The 20,088-nt window shown below is 40.8% G+C and overlaps 1 protein-coding gene across 1 annotated transcript; it reads left to right on the top strand.

Moving 5' to 3' along the window:
* The first annotated feature begins 748 nt into the window (after window positions 1-748).
* gdf3 (growth differentiation factor 3) lies at window positions 749-3,876 on the top strand. The gene is made up of 2 exons (XM_063887206.1): window positions 749-1,154; window positions 1,951-3,876. Exons 1-2 carry the CDS (start codon window positions 770-772, stop codon window positions 2,802-2,804), a joined length of 1,239 nt encoding a protein of 412 aa, XP_063743276.1. The 5' UTR covers window positions 749-769; the 3' UTR covers window positions 2,805-3,876.
* Window positions 3,877-20,088: the final 16,212 nt, after the last annotated feature.

Genomic DNA, 20,088 nt, shown 5'->3' with positions numbered 1-20,088 from the left:
AGTGGAAGAAAAAAAACAATGTCTCTTTCAGAAAATCAAAAGTAGGAATGCTGAAACACAAACTGGATGGCAAAAAACACTGCTTTTACATCGATACAAGTAATAGTAGTGTGCAGTGTGTTACAAAAATGTAATCTCTTACTTCCACTGGGGGGAGCCACAGTCATATGTTTCCTGTATATATTTTTTTTGTCAAACCATATCTTCAATTCATTTTTACCCCAACTGGTTCTCTGGCAAGCAGGCACCGGCCCAGGAACCACCTCCACCACAGTCTATGGTTTCTGCAGGGGGGCAACTAAATATTGTTAAACATTTTTTGAGAGTTTTAATTAGCTATATCATGACCTCAGCAGACAAAGCAGTAACCTACTCTTAGTATTATTGATTTATTTCTAAATAATGTACAATCAGAATCAGATTAATTGATCGATTAATTATCAATAGTTTGAACAACTTTATGTTATACATTTTCCATAAACTTAACTATTGTGTTTGGTGCTAAACTAACAGTTATATGGGAAGATTGGGTCTTTAAGGGTCAAAGAAGAGAAGTGAACACAACAATGCAATGAATGGAGGAGAAACGTTGCGATAGAACAATTCACAACATTACCTCTACGTCCGGTTTTGCAAACTTTATTGGTGGTTTCGGGAATCACCATTGGTTGATTCCCTACCTGACCTGAGATCAGTTTCTATCTTCCCGCCACCAACCCTCAGCTTATCACTTATCTGTCTGCCCGCTTCTCATTAACATAGGCTAATTATGCAGCTGCACACCGGGAGGTTTCACAGGTTAAATCAAACGGCCCTCTCTCTGGGTGCATCGATTCAGGTGAGGAAGCAGCAGAGTGAGTCCAACATGAGGCCAAACATGACTGTCGTGGTCCTGCTAGCGGTGTGCTTCCTCGGTGTGTGTTCGCTCTCACATGTGGAGGAGATGAAGATCCAGGAGCGGCTCTTCCTCAGCTCTTTGGGGCTCTCTGGGCGGCCTCAGCCGGCGGGGAGCCACCAGTCCCGGCGCAATGTCCCCTCTGCGGTCTGGAGGATGTTCCGGAGGTCAGAGAACATGCAGGCCCGGGAGAGCGACCCCTGCACCGTGTCAGAGTACGGAGTCCGAGGCAACATCATCCGATACGTTCAGGACCAAGGTAAGATGATGGTGTTTAATGTGAATTAGTTTTAGAGGAGTTTGAAGTGTGTGTGCTTACACACAACCAGGACTCCTAATTGTCATTAAATACAGAACACCTTACATCTGTATTTATAAAGCTTTAAAGATCACATCTTTATAAATTGGTTGGTCTTTTTAAAACATAAAATGACAAGTTTGTTCTACAGCCAGTACAATAAACATATGAAAGAAGGTGAAAGTTTAATCAATTGTATGTGAGACAGCGTTATCACAGCCCAACTTTAGGAACAGCTCATTTAATATGGTTTTGCATTTAACTCAAAAATTCAGTTTTTGAATTACTTAGATTATTTATTGTGGACTTGAGCTAAATGTATTGCTTAAAACAATATTGCTTATATTTTCAATTTTTTTCTGGCATTCGCACATACGGAACATATGAACCTATTGTACTTTTTTTAGGGGCCGCAGAAGGCTTTCTGCTTCCTTGTGCGTAAAAAAACCACATCATTATTTATTGATCAATGTGTTTTTCAGTCGTGCAAACTGTTTTAATTTTTTGTCAACAGATCACTTTAAACAAGACATCAAAAAGCTTGCTACTCTAGGTGTTTGTTTAGAATCATTCTGCAAATGTGCTTTAATAAAAACTGCTAAACATGCAAAGTGAGTACAACCACAGTGTGTGTTTGAGTGAGAAGTAATTGGTCATGACAAATTCTTCTTCTCTATGATTTAGGTTATCATGCAGCCCATCTCCACTTATAAACCCCTGCTGTTAAAATGCTTCTTTCGCCGCTGATGTATTGCAGGCGGGCTGGTGTCTGGCTGGAGCAGCAGCTGTCAGGCCTGTCTGGAGAAGCAGCTTTACTTCAACATGTCCGTGCTGCAGCCTGTGGAGCTGCTGTCTCTGGCTCAGCTGGAAATCAAGTTCCACTGGAAGCCCTTTAGTTCATCGGAGATCCTGCAGGGGCCAAGGACCCTCAGTGTATCTCTGTATAAAGTGATTCGAGCCACGCTGAGGGGTGCCAATCCCCAGGCCAACCGCAAACTCCTGCTTTCCCAGTCAGTCCAGCTGCAGCCTGAGCCCTCCTCCATCACCTTAGACCTCACCTCCCTGGCAGAAAGCTGGCGCAAACCGGGACGCAACTATGGTTTGGTTTTGGAGCTCCTGCCTCTCAGCGTAGATGCAAAAGAACTTCTTCCTTTTCACCCAGGGAACTCCCTTCCTCTGGAAACGGCCTCTGCCCTGCCGTCGATCCAGGCCTCGCTGGTGGCCGTGTCCCTCAACCCTCACCAGTGTCGCACCAGACAAAGAAGGAGCGCCATCCACCTCCCAGTGACACCCAGCAATGTGTGCAAGGCCCGCCGCCTCTACATAGACTTCAAGGACGTGGGCTGGCAGGACTGGATCATCGCTCCGCAGGGCTACATGGCCAACTACTGCCACGGGGAGTGCCCGTTCCCGCTCAGTGAGAGTCTGAACGGGACTAACCATGCCATCCTGCAGACCCTGGTGCACTCCCTGGACCCCAACGGCACCCCCCAGCCCTGCTGTGTCCCGATCCGCCTCGCCCCAATCTCCATGCTGTACTACGACAACAACGACAACGTGGTGCTTCGGCATTACCAGGACATGGTGGTGGATGAGTGTGGGTGTAGATGAGGTCTGTGGACATTTATAATCATAAAATATCACACCGTTATTTTTTAAGCTTATTGGTGCAAAGTTAAATGTGAGACCTTTTGCTGTTTTGTTTGTTTGAGTTTCATTGTAAAATGTTCTTTGTAGTCAAAGATTTATAAAGAATTTTTAAAATGTATATTTGTTTTCCCAGAAATGTTGACATGTCCGTTAATATGAAGGCTAATGTTAATAAAAATTGCAATAAAGCCAAGGTGGAGGATTTACTAAGAAAGACAACTTATTTTTAATCACTCAATAGGGGTTTTATACTCAACCATACTTTAGATCAGGGTCAGAAAATCAAATGACCTGGGCGCAACTGTCCAGGTGCTTCTCTCCTATGGGAGCCCTCAAAGGCGTTGGTGAAAATCCAGGTTTTTTCATTCGAGGATTTTCACCTTGAAATCCTGTCTGCTTTTTAACAGCAGTTTGGGTGTTGAGTGATGATCCTGTGCCTTCTTTACATTGTGTGTGTTGACTTTAATGAAAGACGCCTCCATGTTTGTTTGTTTTTATCTCTAGGAAGATTGCCTATCATCCAAATACCTTTTGTATTTTCAGCCTTAAGTTGATGGTCTAACATACTGTTAATCACAACAGTTTCTAGATCAGGGTTCATCTCAAACATTTCTTTGCTTCTCAACTCCTTTGTCCGTAGCATACTGCTCAGCTTGTTTTGTGTATCTCGAGGCTTAATCTAAAGATTTAGGCAATAATAGACAGAATAACGACATTAGAGTCTGAGCTTTTTTATAACTCGTATTTGAGGAGCTGAAAACTTGAATTTTTGTGTTTGGAAAATGTCACTTGAGCTACTTACTGATAAATAAACTACTCAAATAACCTTAAGATAAAGAACGTTTTCTGGAACAAATGCCCACTCCAAAGAACTGTTAAACACTATTTGCTTTATACAGTAAGACTATCACATGTTTAATACACTCCTCATGCAACTGGTTTTTCCTTTGCAGATTTGGTAGGTTTTGGAATATGATATTAACGCATATTATGCATTTTTATGGAAAAATAAAAATCTATATTGAAAGAAATATTCAAACTCTGTATTTCTTTGCCTGTACGTGTCACCACCGCTATCCTGTGGTTCTAATGTCTCTCTGACGGAGACCAGCAACTGTTTTATCTACTAAAGAAGAAATTAACTCTTATCTCACCTTCCTGCCTGATAACACCCCCACAGCCAGCCAGCCAGACAGACCACCGGGGTTGCCATGACGACGACCGATCGCCGCAGCAACCGTGGTGAGGCTGACGGGTTGTAGTAATTAGTGAGAGAGACAGAGCGAGAGTTTAGGGTGTAAAGGAGAGGAAGAGACCCATTTAACATATTTTTGGCTCCCTAATGCCGCGAGTACATTTGGTTAATGTTACTAAAAATATGGTTTTTAACAAACTGTCTTTTAACAGGTTTTTATAACATTATCGACCATTTCTGTTATTGATCATTCTTCAGACACTCTGATACAACGTTATTAACCTGTAAACATGTTTTTCTTAAGCTTTTACTTAGAAAAAAACCTGTTTTACAAACTAACAATACAAGATCTTATTTAGCTTGTTATACCACGTACCGACATACACATTTAAAAGGGAGACAGAAGAGCACGTTCGTATTTCTGAAACTGTCAGATGGTTGTATGTTAGCGGATGTATGCATTTTATCACAGCTATCTGTATTGTCTTGACTAGAAATTTCAAATGAATGTTCTGTGATTTAAACTGAAATAATGCATATCTGAAGGTCTTTGCATTTTATCATTCAGCTTCCCAGTACATCTGGTTCTCTTACACTGGCCACTGAAATCAATTCAAACGTCTCTAATTCTTAAAAGATGTTTGATCTTTTTTTTTCAGTCCTTTGTTTAGACATTTGTGTTTATTGCTCTGCAAGTGTTTTTAAATCATGCTGTTATGTACTGAAACAGGAGATGAAAAAGAGAAGGAGTGAGAGTGGAGCAGCAGCTGCAGAGATAGACGGGGAAAGGAAGAAGCCTGAGGCTCTTCAACAGTATTTTGCTGTCAAAGACAAAGTAATTTCCACTTTACCCTCTGGGGCCCACAATACACACTCCCTCTCCAACAGTCAGACTCACAGAAGTATTTTTTCTTCCTGTCTTGAAAACTAAAACACTTGCTCTCTCCCTTCCTCCCAAATGAATCTTCCCTCAGTTACAGACGAGTCACCGAGTCAAATTATCTTGAAGCTTTGCGTCGTCAGTGGTGAGGCCTGGGGACACCCTGAGCTCCTTCAGCACTCTCATAACACACAGGAGAGTTCATCCTTTTGTTGCTGAGTCCGGGCAAATACTCCTCTGTTAATACGCCAGCAGCGTGGGTCTGTGGTCCCGACAACTGTGGGATGCACTGTCATGAAATGTTGTCGGCCCACACACAGGATGAATAGCTTCCTTTTATCTTGTTTATCAGATCTTTATAAAAGCCTACTTTGGTGCATGACCAACAACCAGCAAACTAAATGAAATCCCAGCCTACCCTTTACTTTGTGTTGAATGCTTTTTAGAAAAATATTAAACAAGTTGTCACATTGATATAAGGATATACTTTAAAGAACTGAGCCCTCAACTTAATACTGATTAAATATTTCAGTTCATTTTAGGGCTTTAATGTTGCATGATGGTAATATTAAAGTTAAACCTCCATCTGAAGTGCCGGCTCACAGAATGAACCAATTTTCACCTGTTTTATTTTCACCCAAAATAATTGGGTCTACCAAGCAGTTGATAAGAAAGACCAAATAAATGTAGCATTTCCCTGAGTAACAAAGCATGTTATACAAGTGTAAATAATCAAAATGGATAGATGAACACATATTGAAAAATCTTTGCTTTCATTGACTGGTGTTACGACCATAGTTAAGATGTTATCGGACTCAGAGGATAATGGCTTCTTCTCTCTTCCTTCCTCTGCAGTTTAACTCTCCCACATCTGCACAGTCAATGAGAAATGAATAATCAATACCAGTCAGGATGGAGCCCGAGGAAGCGGTAAAACTCAGCCACCCTGACTGGATGTGGCTTCTCCCTCAGTCTGTGACTATCTCCAGTCCCCAGTACCTCTGTCCATGTCTGTTTTCAAGGGAGGAAATCTTAATGACACTACATTATATTTTAGACAATTTTAAGCTTTCAAGAATGTTGCAAAGGCCTGATCTGAATTGGCCTGCACATAGCCCTGACCTCAAACACTGACTGGGAGTTAATGAACTAATATTTAATTGTTTGCATATACTTTTCACTATATTGTGCAGCTTTTTGTCTGTTTGCCATTGATACTTTGAGAGTTTGAATGTTTAACTTCTGCTTATTAGTTGATTTGTTTTTTTGCTTGAATTTAATCAAATCATAATGTCGGATACAAAAGCTTTGCAAGTGCTTGCTTGTAATCCACTTTACTGATTCCCACAGAACAGGATGTGATGGTTGGAACCACTCTGCTGCTGCTCTAACTCCCCATAAAACCAGGAAACAAGCATTATGGTAATGACTTCCTTTATTTTTAAGAGATTATAAGCAAAAGTCGATGGTGGAGTCTTACTAAAAAGGATAAGAGGAAACAATAAACAACACTGTTAAGTAACCAGCCTCTACTCAAGCATTGAACTTAACTTGCATCCTAAGAAGCTTGTTCTTGTACATATTAGTTCACCTTCGCAGCATGTTGGAGGAAGATATTGCACCTTTTATTCAACTACATTATTCTTAGTGACTTACTTTAGTAAAAGATCTAAATACCTCTGAAAATGAAGGACAATGTTGTTCTGTCAACCAGTAGGGGGCAATGTGGCTTCAGAGCTGACTCCCTGTGTGTGTGTGTGTGTGTGTGTGTGTGTGTGTGTGTGTGTGTGTGTGTGTGTGTGTGTGTGTGTGTGTGTGTGTGTGTGTGTGTGTGTGTGTGTGTGTGTGTGTGTGTGTGTGTGTGTGTGTGTGTGTGTGTGTGTGTGTGTGTGTGTGTGTGTGTGTGTGTGTGTGTGTGTGTGTGTGTGTGTGTGTGTGTGTGTCTGTGTCTGTGTCTGTGTCTGTGTGTCTCTCTCTGTGTGTCTGTGTGTGTGTGTGTGTGTGTGTGTGTGTGTGTGTTTGTGTGTACTGCCAACATGAGGTAGCTGGTTAGCAGTGGGTAGCTACTGCGCTGACCACAGCAGATTAGTTGTGAATCTTGGGGATGATCAGTTGTGTGTGCATATGTTAGTAAAACCACTATTCATTAAGTTAAGAACGAAACCAGCTTTAATCGATATATTTATATTACCATTTGAGTTAATGACTACTTAAGTATCACTGGTAAAATCCCAGAATGATCACCAAACTCTGCAGTCCCCTTTATCTCTGCAGAGCGTATTTCTTCAAAAAAAATCAGCTAAACACTCTTCTGAGTCCTATATCGTTAGCCTCAAAGCATCATTTCAATTTGAAGGTTTTCAGAAAAGAAAAAAGGCATTTCTCAGGAAACACGTAATAACCTTTCATAATTTGGCCAAAATATGACTTAATGTTATGAGGCTAACCATATGATATTTATTTCCCCTGTTTCTTATGTTTCTCACTACTCTTGTGTCATGTTCCCAATTTGCCTGCTCGTTCGAACACATGTGTTTCTGTGAGTCTCATTCCTATTCCATCACCCACCTGGACCCTGCTTACTGGCACAACTGCCTGCTATCCGCTCATCACTTCTCTCAGACTGGGCTATTCTCCGGTCCTTTGCCACATCATTTTCTCAGCTACAGTAATAGTAATTCAGTTCAGCCTCTTTTTTTGTGTTTTCAAGCCTTAACCATTGCCACTCTGCCTCTTTTGACTATACTTTAAATCCTTATACCTCACCTTCCTCTAGTCCTGTGTTTGGGTCCAACTATCTGTTTCGCCAAAGGCATTTTTTTGATGTTCATGTGTTTGTTTTTAGGCTGTTTGGCTATAGGATACAACCATTAGAGGCCTAAAGATACTGTTAAACATTGTGTGTCACTGCCGCTTACAGCTGCGACAAGATGTTCACATTTACCAGCACCATTAATGTGAGTAGATGATCATATGAGTGGCAAAGATGACAGCGAGGCACTTCTCTCTCAAACACAAAGACTCATCGTTCCACTGACCTCCATAGTGAGTATAGTAATATCCCGTCTGATAGGACAAGCACTCTTACTAATGTCCTCACACACACACACACACTTCTTGGCTCCCATATTTCTAATCCCTTTACAATGTGTGTCACACCGACATGCTTTTGGCACACATTCTGTCACCTAATCAATGATAATGGAATCACTGTGCATCCTGCCTAGTAACACGAGCCTGGTAGTCATTAACATGCTCACCTACACTTTCGGTCACACACATACACATATTTGCATGTCAGAACATGTATGTATAATCGACAGCACACAACCAGATGTTTCACAGAAGATCAGTGTGCTGCCAAAATCCCAAAAGGGTTGGATGACAAATTGTAACGTCTTAAGATCCATTAAACTATGCTCCTGTATAAAAAAATGAATCAAATTATTATTAGTAAAGTAAGAGGTGTTATTCGTGTTGATGAATACTTTTACTGTTTGGTTGCGTCTCATCCCTCTCATTAACCTTTAATATGGTAAAATCAGGCAGATTAATTCAGCATAAAAGGCTGATAAAGTGAGCAACTAGGTGAAGAAAGTGGAACAACAGCTAGATTTGTCTCAGTAGTTGGTGGAGACCAAAACAGAGATAAAATGAGTGTGAATATTGTATTTCTATTCATCAGGTGCACAAAAGCGTGAATGCTGATGTTGTTCCCTGTCGGCTGAACATGTAATAAGCAGCTGTTTGCCAACAAGTTAACATGATACCTCTTGATTTGGGAGGTAAACAGGGAATTGATATTTAGTTCAAACATTGTAAAGACGTATCAGGTCCTTAGAGAACCACGGCTGTTTTGATATTAGTCTCCAGCCACACTTCCATGATTCATATTGTTAGACTACGTCACGTTTAATAGCAAACACATTCATAAATCCAGCTTTTTACAGCTTGTCAAAACTGCAACTTTGTTTTTGCCAAAAATAAGTTAGTTTTCACTTAATCACATAATCAATGGATTTGGTCAAGATATTAAAGAAGCGTTCGGATTCAACTTTGGTAAACAAATGTTTTGAGATGACTGACTTTTGATGGCAGTGAGAGGACTGTTGGCAATAAAATAGAGACAGCTGTATTATATTACCTCCGTTATTCAACAGTATGTCTCTATGGTTGATTAATCTTGTAGTTGCCGCTTTCTGCTGTGCATCCACAACACTTTAGGAAATGCTAAAAAGGTCTTCTCAGATTCCAAATCATAGACATGAAGAGAATGGGGACAATTGAAAAGCCCACCAAAACCTAGCATGCATACATTGATGTTTTTAAAGAGAAAGAAACTTGATTCGACAGTGATCCAGCAGCAGCATTAAGATCAGTAGACGCACAGCTGCCATTAAAAAGAGCAGCAATACGTATCATTTTACTTGCTTGTGACTAATTACACCGACCTTATTAGATTGAATATAGTGAGGACCCCTCCTCTGCTTGAGTGCGGGTCATCAGCAGGAGCAGCTTTCCATGGCTGCTGGGCTGGAAAACCTTTAAAAACAGGCCTGCTTGGTTGTTGGCGTGCTTTTCTAGTTTTTTGCTGTCAACGTTCTTTATTCATCAATGCACACATCAAGATTACTGATTTATCTGGTCTTTCACACAATATTCTGTGGTCTGTGTAGGATCCAGGCTTAAAGGAACCAAGTGGACCCAAAAGGCCTTTAATCCAACCACAATGACTCATAATGACGCAAGCTCACAGGCCTGGGAAACTATAACAATATCAAGAAACCACGGAAAGAAATCATAATCCAATTTGTGGATGGGTTACTTTTAATTTTTTTACTGTATGCAGGAAAGGAAAAGAAAGGGACTTTAATTTAAATACTTAAAAATGCCTATTTGGTGCGTTTAAGGGAGCAGAGGGAAAAAACCAAAGTCATTTATAGTTTTCTCCATTCCTCAGTAAAAGTAGCTCCCAGCAGCTTTGTGAATGGGTCTTAAGAGGAAAAAGTCTTAGCTCAGAACTTTTTGGTGCCATTTAGAAGAACTCCTGGTGGTAAAATAAAATACTCTGTGAATATGGCCCCTGGATGTCAGCATGAGATGTGGCTGGCGGTGAGCTGTAATGAGGTGACAGCAGGTTCCACCAACACACACTTCAGCTGGACACACACACAGACAGAGGTGACACCATTACCCCTGACCCTACAGCCTGCATCTGTGTGTGGGTGCGGGTGTGTGTGAGTGTGTTTGCAGTGGTATGGGCAGTTGGGTATATCATTACAAACCATACGGCTGAGCTGCTGCTTCTCACTGATATAGTTCAACACATTCACATCAATTCGTACACAAATATGATTTTAATGAGCATCTAATAACAGTGTCAGTGAGTCAGACACAGGTCACTGACCCTCTTCAGGTTAATGCCTCCTCTGGCCATATTCATGAAGAATGTTTTCTGCTTACTGAGACAACTTCCCGACAGGAAGTGTAATGTCCGTCTTGACCTCCATTTATATAATTGCTGGGGGATGAATTGGCTCAGTTAATCTAGTGTTGCTTTGAAGTAAACAGCTGTTGGTGCACTGATTCTCTGGTAATGTGCAAACAAACACACAACCCTGAACTATAATAACACCTTGTTAGATAATATATCTGATATGATTTACCCATGACAGCTGTTGGTGCACTGATTCTCTGGTAATGTGCAAACAAACACACAACCCTGAACTATAATAACACCTTGTTAGATAATATATCTGATATGATTTACCCATGATAGGGGAGTTAGCTTGTCAACAATCACATTTTATAAGGAAATACATAGAAGAATCTAAAACACAGTATCATGGTTTTACCAAATGGGGAATATCTATTAGTTTCATGTGAATAAGCTTTAGGTGATTTAGTAAATGGGCTCAAACATGCAGACATCCCAGCTGGTACTTAACATTTGGGGGAACCGAGCAACACAAATATAGTTTACATATTTTAGACTCGTATCACTCACAAAAGGAAAGGAAAAATCACACATGCTCTGGAGAGGATTAAAATCAGTGATCAGCACATTCTATATTAAATCACAACCTCCCCTAGAGATATATAAATCCTGTCTGAATGAGGCTTTAGTCTGTCTGAGTCTGAGGTGATGGAGGAGAGTCACTGCCAGGAAACACCTACACACACACACACATACACACACACACACACACACACACACACACACACACACACACACACACACACACACACACACACACACACACACACACACACACACACACACACACACACACACACACACACACACACACACACACACACACACACAGCAACACCTGAACCAGAGAGACAACAGATATTGAAGACAGGAAGACCTATATATAGATCTGGTAGGGGTTGAACTTTGGATATGTGTGTGTGTGTGTGTGTGTGTGTGTGTGTGTGTGTGTGTGTGTGTGTGTGTGTGTGTGTGTGTGTGTGTGTGTGTGTGTGTGTGTGTGTGTGTGTGTGTGTGTGTGTGTGTGTGTGTGTGTGTGTGTGTGTCTGAATACACTGCTTCAATGTTTTTTCCCCCCATGGGACTCTCAGACCAGCATGAGTAAGCACCCAGTCGGATTTACAGCATATTGATTAAATTAGCATTCGTTCCACAACCTGAATATTAACTCCTCCAACCACACACACACACACACACACACACACACACACACACACACACACACACACACACACACACACACACACACACACACACTAGTAGGCGTGCACACTAAGAGAGAAGTGATTCCTTTCTCCTCAGAAAAAAGAAAATTGACTCTACAGAAAAAAACGTGTCACGAGGCTCGAGGTGCGTCTGGTTTGAAAAAAAAAGAAAAATGGCAGAAGGCGATGATCACCTGTCCCCTCCTCGAGGGAGAAAACAGTGAGGATTATTTTCTGCTTTTTATTTCTCTGGGGAATATTGACAAAGCTGATTTACAGAAAAACACTGCAGCACATTTATGCAGGGGGGATGTCTGGTCTTTTTACACACACACACACACACACACACACACACACACACACACACACACACACACACACACACACACACACACACACACACACACACACACACACACACACACACACACACACACACACACACACACAAATATATATCTACACTTACTATAACCAAGATAGCAGTGTTCACACACAGTCAGACCAGAGACCACCTGACTATCCTTTGTGAAACAACAGTTATAAAACCTTCAAGTCATTTGTTGTAGAAACACAATCAATTAGAAAAACAAGGAACTACCGCCCTGTTCTCTTGTCCTTTATTTCCTCTTTTCTGTACTCAATAATCCCTACAGTGAGAAAAGCTCACATCAATATGAATGATTCTTTCTCCCCTATAAGATACAGTTTAATGTGTGAGTCTTACATATAATAAGTCTGACTCTGACATAGTTGCTTAAATAATTAATAAGGAATGTCAGAAAATATACAAGGTCCAGATAGGAAGGCAGGATATGCTGTCATGGTGCCCTAAGGTTTAGGTAATAATTTACCAAGAGTATTTTGTAGAAATGTTGTTTTCCATATTGAGCCAGAAAAATACTGAATATGTTTTTTACACATTAATTTAGGTTGATATTGATTTGTTAGTAATTAAAGCAGCTTATGATGATGTTTACCATCTTTTTGCTGCTATTTTGTGCTTTACAGTTCAATATATGTATTCCCCCTTATACCACAAATAATTATATAATTTAAAACGTATAAACAGACTTTAATCACTATTAAGATATAGTGTTTATAATGCCATAAGCTGAAATAAAAGTATAACTTTACAATACCTTGAATAATATATATTTACTACATTCGTATACACTGTTGAACCCCTTATAGCCCCATCTTAGTGAAACCACTGAAACACTCTCATTAACATTCATGAAATACCTTTATACATCAGCCGAGCAGGGAACTAATGATGTGCTCTAATGAGGCTTTCAGGATCATTTGCAAAAGTTTCTTGATTCCACTCTCTTTGTTCCCTTTTTTGTTGATGCTTTATTTTCAATCATAAATTACCTGGGTCTGTCATTTATAGTTTCCATCCACAATTAGCTCGTCATTTTTAACCATAATTCTACAAATCTGTCAGCTCCTTTTCTAATGAGTAGCCAAACAACTCCCGTCTTGATGCTTATACCATTTAGTGGCTACTGATCTTCAAAGCAGCATTCTCTTTTCTTTTTGCGATTAACAAGCTGTAAACACGTTAATATATAGCCGGCTTATAAAGCTATGAAGGCAGATGTGTTATCAGAGAGTTGCCTATTAACATGTCCTAACCAAACAACATTAGCACTCCTTTAGGGTTGTTTTTCTGTCAAATATTTACTGCCCTTTTAACTCAGGTTTGGTCTCCATCATCTCCTGAAAAAAAGCGATCTGCGTCTTGTTTAACTTATTGGCTTGTTTGCTGCTAAAGTTTTTCTGCTGCTGGAAATGAGATTAATGAGTGCTGAGACTGAAGAGGAAGATATAGAGTTGGTTCGATCACTGCATCTTTAAATATCATTGCACATTTTTTCTTTTAAAGCCATATGACTTTGCACCCTTTCATCTTTCTCCACTCCACCATCAGCCAAAGAGGTTCCTTCATTAGTGTCAAGACCCTAAGAAGGAACCTGTCCTCTATCTGCATGGCCTTAACACATTCGTATTGCTAAAACCTTTTTTATAAAGTAAATGCTTACATTTTATTCCACAGCAGGCACCACTGAGCAAACCGGCAGCAAGCAAAGACAAGGTGAGGTGCATACAGGCACACAGAAGCATGAGAATGACAGCATGCATTTTTGACACATTTCGTCTTGAAAGTAAAACTCAGTTCCGACTTTTGTTAAACAAAGACATTATTTGCACCGCTTCCCTTGTTGTTCCTTCCCTCCACAAGGATAACAGGATGCAACCCTTCACTGTGAATTATATCCCACAGTCTCTCTACACTTGTGTTGAATGTAAACTGATGATTTAACCCCACAGCCGGCACTGGTGGGACTAACACTACTGAGACTCATTTTATCCACATGCACAGCGTGTAGAAAACATTTTCTCGCCTACTTTTCGGGGATTGCTTTAAATTTCCCAAGACATCATAAAAGTTCAAGCAGTCTATCATGAAATCAGTTATCCCTGCCCATCTGCTTTTCATGGCAGCTTTAAAGCAAACAATCAAACTGAACGTGATTGTTTGTGAAACCTGTGAAGCCATATGCCGCAGAGAACAGGGTGATTTCAGAGAACAGCAGAACTTCTACGAGAAAGGCGGATTTAATCAGATGTTTTACCTCGAGTGAAATTCAAATGGTTCAACAAAATCACCTATCTTGTTATACTCATATTGAAATCTAGTTTCTACAATTGACTGTGTTAACCCTTAGACAAACCAGGGAGTGCAACAGCTCAGCAGCATGGACAGCAAGGTAGGACACAGGTTTCAACTCATGGCCAAAGTAAGTCAATGTGTGTTCAGACTGAATGTAAAGCACATTTGAGAAGTGACGCAACTGCATACGGAGTAAAGGGTAAGATGCATGTGTACAGACACAGATTCAAAATTGCAGTAACGATGCATCCACATGACTGGATCATATTTCAACTTGCAAACCTCATCGTTACAGCCTGGGCCGCAACAAAGATTAGAGACCAGACGAGTTTATATGTGACAAAAAGCATTTTTATTTACAATGCAGAACAACTAAACTAACCTAACAAACGTGTAGTCAGTAATCGGTAATGTATGGGTGTGTGAAAACATGCAATAAACAAGGCAGCGGCCGTGTTCAACAGAAGAGGGTTTTTTAATTGACTTTCGAAGCAACGGTACGAAGTTAAAATCCATAAAAATGTGTGGCTCACTTAATATGTGTAGATAAGGATGCTAGTCTGTCTATCAAGTCTTTTTTTTTGCAGCAGCATTTGAAGAACCAAATTTCCCATGAACCCTAAAGGCCAGATATCACTGTAACACAAACAGTATACATGTAGCTACTGCCCTTTTTACATTGTTTCTCATGTGCATGTTGTGGTGATACTGTGTGTCTTCCTCCTCCATCCACAGCTCTCCTCGCCGCTGTAGGATGTGAGATAATGCAGTTATCACCATGGAGATCGCTCAGACACTGACTCTGTCTGGAAAATGTCAAGCATCTCTCTCCCTCTCTCCGGAGAACATGAACGTCTCTAGTGCCTAAAGTTTGAAAAGTCAAATTCACACACAGAAATGTGTCTTATGAGGAACAGTGTGAATGCTGGATGAGAAAACTTACATAAACATCAGCTCAGCAGCTTAGTACTACCAAAAAGAGTCTTTATGGAGGAGAATTATTTAAACAAAGCAGAGCGTTACTCACTATATAGCTGAAATACCCAACCTTTTCAAATGAATTTAACTAAAAGGCCAGAGGCAGGAAGTGACTCATGCTTATCCAATGCTCCATTCAAACAAGAACAAAGAGCAGGAACCAGTAATGAGCACAAAACACAGCAAAGCTAATCCTGTCGGCTAAAGTCGCTGGATAATATATGCAACCTTGTGGACTTTGATACTCTTAAAGTGCTTCATATGACATAGGCTGCATTTTTTATTTGTTTTTTGGTTTTGTATTAAACCTTTATGATGTTTTGTTAGATTAATTTCTTGTTGCAGTTTTTATGAAAAACCATAATCATTTGAGTCCTGCTTTTCATGCTGGCTTTGAGACACACTCAAAATATGTTTTAATAGGCTCAAAGGACTTAGCAAATCACTAGCTGGTGATAAGAATTGAAAGTAAAACTCTGCAGTATTTGTGTTATGACTAACAATACCTGAGAACTAATATTTAACTGCCTCTGCACTGTAGAGTTCAAGTTATTCCCCTGGCAGAAAACAGATTCAATACATTTTGTAACCCAAACTTTTTTACCTGTACTGTTTCTGAGCAGATAGCAGATAGCTAGTAAGTCAGCGAAGCTGCTGGATATTGACTTACTGTCTATGAGAGCAAAAAACACCCTGCTTTCTGCAACTCTGGTGTAAACGACCCTGGTGAAATTCTGAAAGGGTTTTCTCTATCTTGAAAAATCTTGCTGAGAAATCTTGAAAAGAGCCATTGGGTCAGAAGAGCAAGTATCCATACTGTGTTTATTCAGCTTTTTTGGACATTTTCCATCCACCCATGACCTGCCCTCAAACTCTCCCACCTGCAGTCACCTGCCTCTCATTCCCCTGCTCACCTGTTTCCACTGCCCCCTTGTTAGCCCTGCAGTATAACCGGCATGTTCCTACTCATTCCCTGACAAGTTGTCAATATGACTTAAGTCTTTGCTTTCTTCTGAACATGAAACTGACCTGTGCTTTTTTATTGTTGCCTGTTTCCTTGTTTTGACCTGATGCCTTTTTCTCACCTCTTGTGCTTCTTGAATATGTTTGACTTCAAGGACTGCTGTGCTGCTGCAGATTTTTACCTGCTTGCATGTTGTGTATTTGTCTGAGTTTGAGTCGACCTCTTTTTGTTGCTGAAATGCTTTACAGAAGACTTTAACATTCATGTGTATCTAAAGAGGTCTTGAACTGTCAGGGTTTGGGGAAACAGGACCCAAGTGCAGTAAAATGAACGGGAGGCAGGTATGGGTCTAAACAAACGGCGAGCTTTATTTAAATTGAAGCAGTACTTTCAAAGAAAAAAAAAACACACCAACACTAACCAGGGGATACAGGGACACTGGGAACAGGCAGGTAACAGGTAAAGGATCAGGTAGGAAACGACGACGACCGAACAATAGACAAAAGGGGAACCAAGACTAAATACACTAGGCTAATCACCAAACAACACACGGCTGGAGAGGGGAGGAGAAACACAGGGGCAACAGGTGAAAACAATGACACAATCAGGGAAAGGAGGGAAACTAAAGACAGGGAATGAAACTTAACCTGACACAAGAGGGGAAAACCTTTCAAAATAAAACATACAACACAAAGACATGACAGACATGAAACCAGGACCATGACATGAACACCTTGAACCACTTGTGTTACAATGAATGGATTGCAATCTTGGAAGGGTAACAAATGACAAACAGCCTTTTTGTTAGCTCTACAGAAAAACACAACCCCTTTTATTCTTAGACAGGATAGTTTTTCAGCGCCTTACACAACTGTCCAGATGAATCTGCGCTGTGGTCACTATGGCGAACATTTAGATATTTTGGGGAGATAACAGGACTCTGTTGGGGTCGGCCAAAGAGCGTGGTTGGAGTTAAAACTCATTAAGGTTTGTCGTCAGTAACAAAAATAACCAGGTGGTGATAGCAAAGAACGAAACAGCAAGGCCTGAAATATATATTGTCTATTTGTAACCATAGCAACAATACTGATGCTTATGATTATTAGTATTGCAAGTATTTTGTTTACCTCTCTTTTCCGTTCAGTGCGCCCTGACCTTACTTATAAGTGGAGTGAGTGGGATATGTGCCATGCCTTGATTAGTTTAGCTTCCCTTTTATAGTCTAAACTGTAATAAGGTACTTTTAAATTAAATGAGAGTCTATTAATGGTACGCTGTTAGATAATGGAGAGAGGGTTAAAACATCTGTGAGCATGTTCCTGTAGCTTGGGGAGAACCGAGATGGAGACAGAGATTGAAATAGAGAGGAGAATGAGAAGGAAATAAGGTCCAGTGCGTCCTAGAATAGAAAAAGAAAATCCATTTATTCTGAGAGGCCTGTGGGGCTGGAGGTAGCAGGACTTCACTAGTACTACACACACACACACACACACACACACACACACACACACACACACACACACACACACACACGCACACACACACACACACACACACACACACACACACACACACACACACACACACACACACACACACACACACACACACACACACACACACACACACACAAAGGAAACTCTCATCCCACTGGATAAAATGAATTCTTTACCTCTTTTTTCCCCCTTTACCTTTTTGCCTCACCATAACTCCAACCTGGGTATAAATCCCCCCATGTACACAGACACACACATAATCACACAGACACACACTTTCACGGACGGAGTCACTCACCTGGTCACCTGCCTCAGGGGTTGTGATGGTGTTTCACTCTGTGCAGGGGTCTCTGTTTCCTGTCTGCCTGGCCACAGAGAATAGGAGGCCATCAATAATCCTGCAGCGAGGAGAGGAGTAGAGGGGAAACCAGGAGAAAGGGGGGAGGAAAAGGGATGAAAAACGGTAAATAGAGGGAGGAAGGAGAAAAGGTGGATGAAATGAGAAACCAGGCTATAGGGAGAAGACAAAAGAACAAACAAGATGAACAGTGGAGAGAGGAGAATGCAATGATGAGCAAGAGAAGGATGAAAAAGAGATATAATGAGAAAAAGAGCAAGGAAAGGGAGAGAGGAAACTAAGAGACAAGACAAGGATAGTCGCGAAGAGAGCATTAGATGTGTGGATGGTAGGACAGAAGAAGAAGAAGACATACCTTTATTAATCCCTTACAGGGAAATTGCTTTCTCTACTCTGTTGTGTTGACACATTAAACACACAGAGGATATACATGCACAAACACAGAGGAAATACATGCACACACAACCACATGCAGAGGAGAGGTGGCAGAGCAGAGAGGCAGCCAGGTACCCGGCGGCAGAGGTATCTTTGGCTGGTTAAGACTTAATATGGTCGTAGTGTTTCTTTAATTCTGAGGACCATTCGTGAAACCTTAATCCTAACTCCAAGTCTAAACCCCTTAGTATTAGTAAGAAGAGGACAAAGTGTACTGACTTCCTTCAGTGTCCTTTATGTCAAATTACAGAACTCCTCACAATGACAGACTTACAAAAGGAGCACACACACACACACACACACACACACACACACACACACACACACACACACACACACACACACACACACACACACACACACGGGAATGAGACAAAAGTTAAACATCGCCCCTATCCTTCATCACGCTCCGTGCTGAGGTGATTCTCCTTCCCCCCTCGTTTCACCTCAAATCCATCTGCTCCTCTCACCCAAACTAAATCCTTTTCCTCTTCTTGCTCCAGCCTTTTTTTATATTCACCTATCCCTCTGTCCCCGTCAACCTATTTCGTTCTCCTCTAATCCGCCAACCTTCAAACCACCTCAAAACCTTCCTAAAAAGTCCAGAAATACCTTCAGCTCTGCACCCACTGAAAGATCACCTGTCAACACTGATGCCTGGCATTCACAGCAGAGAGTCATGTCAGCGGCAATATCTCTGGGTGCCTCATCCCCATGTTTCCAACCCCTTTAAAGAGCAATTTCATTTCAAGCGCAAAAAACTGTTATTTACGCAAAGGTGAGAGTTTTATTTTGCATGGATGGGATGAAAAAATATATTTAAAGAAGATGTAATCACAGTATTATGTAATTAGGTAAATACTGATCTTTTACTTGAGTAAAATAAATAGAAGTACCAGGGTGTTGTCATGGCCTCAGGGTTTTTGTTAGTTTTATTTTGAAGTGTATCTTCCTCCTCGTGTCTTGTCTGGTGTCACTTCCTTTGTTTGCTCTCCTGTGTCTGATTGTCTCATTGTGATCACCTGTTGCCCTTGTGTTTCTCCTCCCCTCCCCAGCTGTGTCTTGTCCTGTGAATACCCTTTTGTGTATTTAGTCTGGTTTTCCCTTTTACTCCTTGTTCGTTCGACGCATCTTTCCTGAGAGTCTGTTCCATGAGTCATGTCCTGGTCTTCCCTCCCTGCGTCCCTTGGTTTGTCATAGTTTTTATTTGCTACTTTTCTGTTTTTTTTGTACCTTACCTTTTGTGTTTTGTAGCAGCTTTTATTTAATAATGCTCACTTTTAGTTCAAACCCCCATACCTTCCTCCCCTTGTTTGGCTGCATTTGGGTCCTGCTACCACAACCCTGCCAAGTGTAGGAATACTCTGTTACAAGTAAAAGTCCTGCAATGAAAATGTTACTCAAGTAAAAGTAGGAAAGTATTGCCATCAAAATGAACTTGAAGTAACAAAAGTACTCATTATGCAGATTGGCCCATTTCAGAATAACTTATATTAAATGTTATGATCATAATTATTGATGCATTAAAGTGTTTATCAAAGCTGGTAAAGATGCAGC

Source organism: Eleginops maclovinus, chromosome 7, assembly GCF_036324505.1.
Source record: "Eleginops maclovinus isolate JMC-PN-2008 ecotype Puerto Natales chromosome 7, JC_Emac_rtc_rv5, whole genome shotgun sequence".
NCBI lineage: Eukaryota > Metazoa > Chordata > Actinopteri > Perciformes > Eleginopidae > Eleginops > Eleginops maclovinus.
This window is presented reverse-complemented; position numbering and strand designations above follow the sequence as displayed.